This window comes from Dendroctonus ponderosae, unplaced genomic scaffold, assembly GCF_020466585.1.
Source record: "Dendroctonus ponderosae isolate FM_Combo_2020 unplaced genomic scaffold, Dpon_F_20191213v2 Dpon_F_20191213_3, whole genome shotgun sequence".
Classification (NCBI taxonomy): domain Eukaryota; kingdom Metazoa; phylum Arthropoda; class Insecta; order Coleoptera; family Curculionidae; genus Dendroctonus; species Dendroctonus ponderosae.
Genome location: NW_026018508.1, coordinates 16,597,837 through 16,602,074, shown reverse-complemented (window position 1 = coordinate 16,602,074; position 4,238 = coordinate 16,597,837). Strand labels below are relative to the sequence as shown.

General features: G+C 38.9%; 2 protein-coding genes across 4 annotated transcripts in view; one reads left to right on the top strand and one right to left on the bottom strand.

Annotated features, from left to right (window-relative positions):
- The first annotated feature begins 1,143 nt into the window (after nucleotides 1-1,143).
- LOC109538652 (eukaryotic translation initiation factor 3 subunit H) lies at nucleotides 1,144-2,393 on the top strand. Its single transcript, XM_019906002.2, has 2 exons — nucleotides 1,144-1,331; nucleotides 1,394-2,393. The coding sequence occupies exons 1-2, from the start codon at nucleotides 1,254-1,256 to the stop codon at nucleotides 2,330-2,332; spliced, it is 1,017 nt and encodes a 338-aa protein (XP_019761561.1). The 5' UTR covers nucleotides 1,144-1,253; the 3' UTR covers nucleotides 2,333-2,393.
- A 46-nt stretch (nucleotides 2,394-2,439) lies between these two features.
- LOC109538653 (PITH domain-containing protein GA19395) overlaps nucleotides 2,440-4,238 on the bottom strand; it is a 3,926-nt gene continuing 2,127 nt past the window's right edge. Inside the window, exons 1-5 of one of the 3 annotated variants that reach the window (XM_019906004.2) lie at nucleotides 3,732-3,987; nucleotides 3,146-3,425; nucleotides 2,970-3,091; nucleotides 2,806-2,910; nucleotides 2,440-2,754 (exon numbers count right to left, since the gene is read on the bottom strand). In XM_019906004.2, coding sequence (XP_019761563.1) covers nucleotides 2,544-2,754; nucleotides 2,806-2,910; nucleotides 2,970-3,091; nucleotides 3,146-3,328 — 621 coding nt within the window. In that variant the 5' untranslated portion in view covers nucleotides 3,329-3,425; nucleotides 3,732-3,987 and the 3' untranslated portion in view covers nucleotides 2,440-2,543. Of the gene's footprint in view, nucleotides 2,755-2,805; nucleotides 2,911-2,969; nucleotides 3,092-3,145; nucleotides 3,438-3,731; nucleotides 3,998-4,238 lie in introns of those variants that run through there. The other 2 variants (XM_019906003.2, XM_048665296.1) reach the window with 2 other exon arrangements.

Here is a 4,238-nt window from a genome sequence, read left to right as displayed (position 1 = left end):
ATATTTGAAGGCTATAGATGTTAAATTGTGTACAGTTTTTGTTACATCAAATTTTCCATCTAGCGAAACAGTGTACGGAATTGCAAAAAGTAGCAAAATTTGAGGCAACTTTACAAGGATCTGAGCAATTTCGGAAAAGCTTTTCCCATTTAAATATAATAACAAAAACGCTTTCAACGTTCTTATTTAACTCTCCAAGTCCAAACGAGGTAAATCTGGAGATCTTGCCGGCCAATCTACATTTAAACGAACTTCCACGTTGTGTTTTAAGCGGGAGTGCAACATTTCAGTCCCTGTTTTACTTTCCACTTTAACCGTTGAAATTTGATATAGCAAGAAAGAAGTTTTTTGAAACGACTGATCAATGTTAGTGTTTGCAAGCGATTTGCAGATTTGTTTATATTTCTATGAAGAAAAACCCTAGTTATACATGTGTTGTAGCGTTACTCAAGATTTAATGAAATGTTCCACGTGTGCTATTAGTAATAATAATTACATATATTTTGGTAGAATGGTTAATATTAATTGTAATGTCCCATCCGACATCCATATATAGTATGTGTTAATATCCAGCTTTTATTTATGATATAACATATAAAGATATTATTTTAGTACTGGTTTGAATGCCGCTTCGTTTTTATTAAATAAATTAATAAATTCGTCAAAAAATTAACTCAATTTTTTGCTAAACCCTTCGATAATCCCAAGTAACAACACCCTTCAAGTAGCAGCTTCAGTAGTTTGTTCACAGTCAGTTATTTTTAAAAGACATGTGAACATTTTTTGGTTTAGAAACGAAATGCCATTTTAAAATCACGATATTTAACAGGAAAATGAGCATTTATTGTCAGTTTAATATTAAAAAAACTTAAAATTTGTTCAAAACCGTTGCAAATCGTGCCTGCAAATACAGTAAAAGTTGCTATTAAGTTTAAAAAATTTCTGCAAAAATATCCTGTTATATTAAAACTAAGATTCACGTAGAAATAACTAAACAAATTAACATACAAATAAATAAATAAAAATCAGGTACTTGTATTTTTGTGTGCGGCACTAGCACTGCTTTCCATCTCTGTCACCACACAGCTTGCTGCGCCCGCTCACCCGAACTCCGACTGGGCAACATTGGCTGCCCCTAACCAAATTTCAGTCTTGTCACTGTCAGTCACATCCAATCTCGACACGTTCTGCAGTTTGAGGATAAACCCAGTGTCTTTTCTGCAAAAAAAACTATTAATAAGCAACGAAAAATCATGGCTTCCCGTTCATCTGGATCCAGGCGTCCAGTAGAAAGCAATCAAACTATCAACTACGTCCAAGCCGATGGCCTGGTAAGTTTTCACTGAAACCGCCCTGTTTGTTGTGGCTCAACTCCTTATTTTACCTCATGCAGGCTGTAATGAAGATAGTGAAGCATTGCCATGAAGAATCTACGACCAACATGGACATTGCCCAAGGCGCCTTGCTGGGCTTAGTGGTGGACAATCGACTGGAAATAACCAATTGCTTCCCATTCCCCAAACAGAGCGATGAGACAATGGATGAAGAAGAGTACCAGCTTGCAATGATGCGCCGCCTTCGCAGAGTAAATGTCGACCATTTTCATGTCGGATGGTACCAGAGCGCCGATGTAGGCAACTTTCTGAGTCTCCCGCTCCTGGAATCTCAGTACCACTATCAGACATCGATTGAAGAGTCTGTAGTTGTTATCTACGACACTCAGAAGTCGGCCAGAGGCTTCCTAACACTCAAGGCATATCGCCTGACTCCGCAAGCAATCGAAATGTACAAGGAGGGCGAATACACGCCCGAAGCCCTGCTGAAGTTGAAGGTGGGCTTTGAGAATCTGTTCACCGAAGTTCCGTTCTTGATCAAGAACTCCCCATTGACCAACATCATGATGTCAGAGCTGAATGAGCTCGTCCCGAAAGACGAGGGTTCGAAGTTTCTGGATTTGGGCACCGCAACCGTATTAGAGAACCAATTGAGAAGCCTGATGGATCGCGTAGATGAGCTCAACCAGGAAGCCATCAAGTTTAACCGATTCCAGCAATTGGTTAGCAGGCAGCAGCAGGACAAGCACCGCTACCTGCAAAAGAGGGCTCAAGAAAATGCTGCTAGAGTTGCCAAGGACGAGGCTCCTCTGCCCGAAGAAGACCTCAACAAACTGTTCAAGCCACATCCGGTTCCACCCAGGTTGAACCCCATGATTATAGCTGGACAAATCAACACATACAGTCAAGCAGTTTCGCAGTTTTGCTCTCAGTCTTTGGCAAAATTATACATTACTCAGGCACTACAGAACGCTAAGGAAAGTACCTCAAATAAATGATAAATAACATTGTTCGTAATATGTATCCAACATTTTTTTTTAAATAAATGATTGAGGCTAAGGGAGTGGGTTCTTAGTGGCCGGGGATAAATTGAAAACACCAGTAATATCTGTAAAGGTGTAGCAATAAATAGACAGCTGAATTACACCAAAAATGATAATGTACAGACAATAATTATAAAGGTATTTTCAGTGGATTGTGGACTTCCAGTCAGGCTATCGGCGAGTTTACGTTGTCGCTCAAAGGGTTCTTGTGATCAGACATGTTGGGTCTTAGCTCGTAATTGCAAATTGTAACCCCATGTCTGTGGGCTTCAGTAAATTGCCCTCTCAGTCCAATATAGTAAATAACAGTGAAGGCTTCGCCAAAATTACTAGGGAAATGTATGGAGAGATGGTTGACATTGTTGAAAGTCACTATTCTAAAACAAGATCGTTTTTCGAAAAAATCTACACGTTCTCTAGTTCCTTACTTGGTTGCGTATTCTAAAACCCCTTCAGTGTCCTTTTGCAATTCGAATTCCTGATCTGCTTCACACGCGACATCATCAAAAGTCATAAATTCGCGATTTTTGAAACTAAAAAAAAAATCTCAGTGTCTGGACGCAGTACTGAAATCTAGTTTTCACCAGCTTACAGTCTCATTCTAGATGGATGAGCATCCGTACTATCACCAATAACGATGATTCCCGTCAGCTTCACATTGCCAACAAATGGAATGTTAAACAAAAGCTCTTCATCCATATCAGACTGTACAAACTAAGGCCGCTGATTAAAGTCCAAGCTCTGAACATTATCAGGCAAAGAACTCACCATATCTCTGTTCAATCTGTTCTCCCACGCCTTAAACACCGTTTTTCCGGAATCGCGAACCATTTCATTCAAACACTCTAAATCGTTGGTGTTGATTTTAGTGTACAAACTGTATTGGATGCCCCTTTCAGCCTCATCATGGTTGTGAGTGGCATCTTCACAGCATTTGTTGTGTGGAGCCATTGTAGTGACGGGGAAAACAGTCACAAATTGAAAACAAATCTCTTCTTTATGGATGCTTCAATGCTGCTTTCAGCCAGCTCATTAGGAAAATGTTTACCTGCAGGACCCCCTGTGTCAACACTCACATTAAGGAATCGTACAATAATCCATTAATCCATGAAAGCTTATACAAAATATGTTTTGAATAACTGGGTACATGTTTAGTGGGGAAGTAATTTCGTTGAATATGGAATGCAGAGAAAATACTAACGATGATTGCCAAAGGTCGAACAAAACGAACGTTTGAAAAAACTAGACACTTCAATGACAAAAAAATCTAAAACATTCGGGCAAAAACTACAACCATTAAGCTTCATGAATAAAAACAGTGAAAATAATTTAGATAAATCGTCAAGATTCTTACCGAAAGTAGAGAAATCTGAGATTAAAAACTGAAAGTTCACTTGCGATCAAAACATCAAGCCACAAATGTTGTCAAAAATTTGTCTTTATCTGTGCCCAAATGGATGTTGTCACATTGATGTTGTGTTTTTTGTGGTTGAAAGTGTCAGGGTTGAACATTTGGCAGAATCTATGCGGATCGGATTAAACTATTCTCACATGACAGCTGCTATTGACGTTTTGAATCTAATATTTAAATTTATCGCCGACTATAGTCGCTTGAAGCAAAGTCGTCTAGCACTTTCCAATTTGAAATAATTTTTTTTATAAAATTCCAAACTGTACCCACACTGTATCAGTCAAATGTGGACATCGTACATGTAGTACACGTGTAGACAACCCAACTTACTCGAGCCGGCATAAAAATATTCAAGCTAGTGCTGCATATACAGGGTGATTAAAAATTGGCGTCATTACTCTGGAGGTGTTGTATCGCGGTGCCTAAAAAAGCCATTTAGTTATCTCTGGA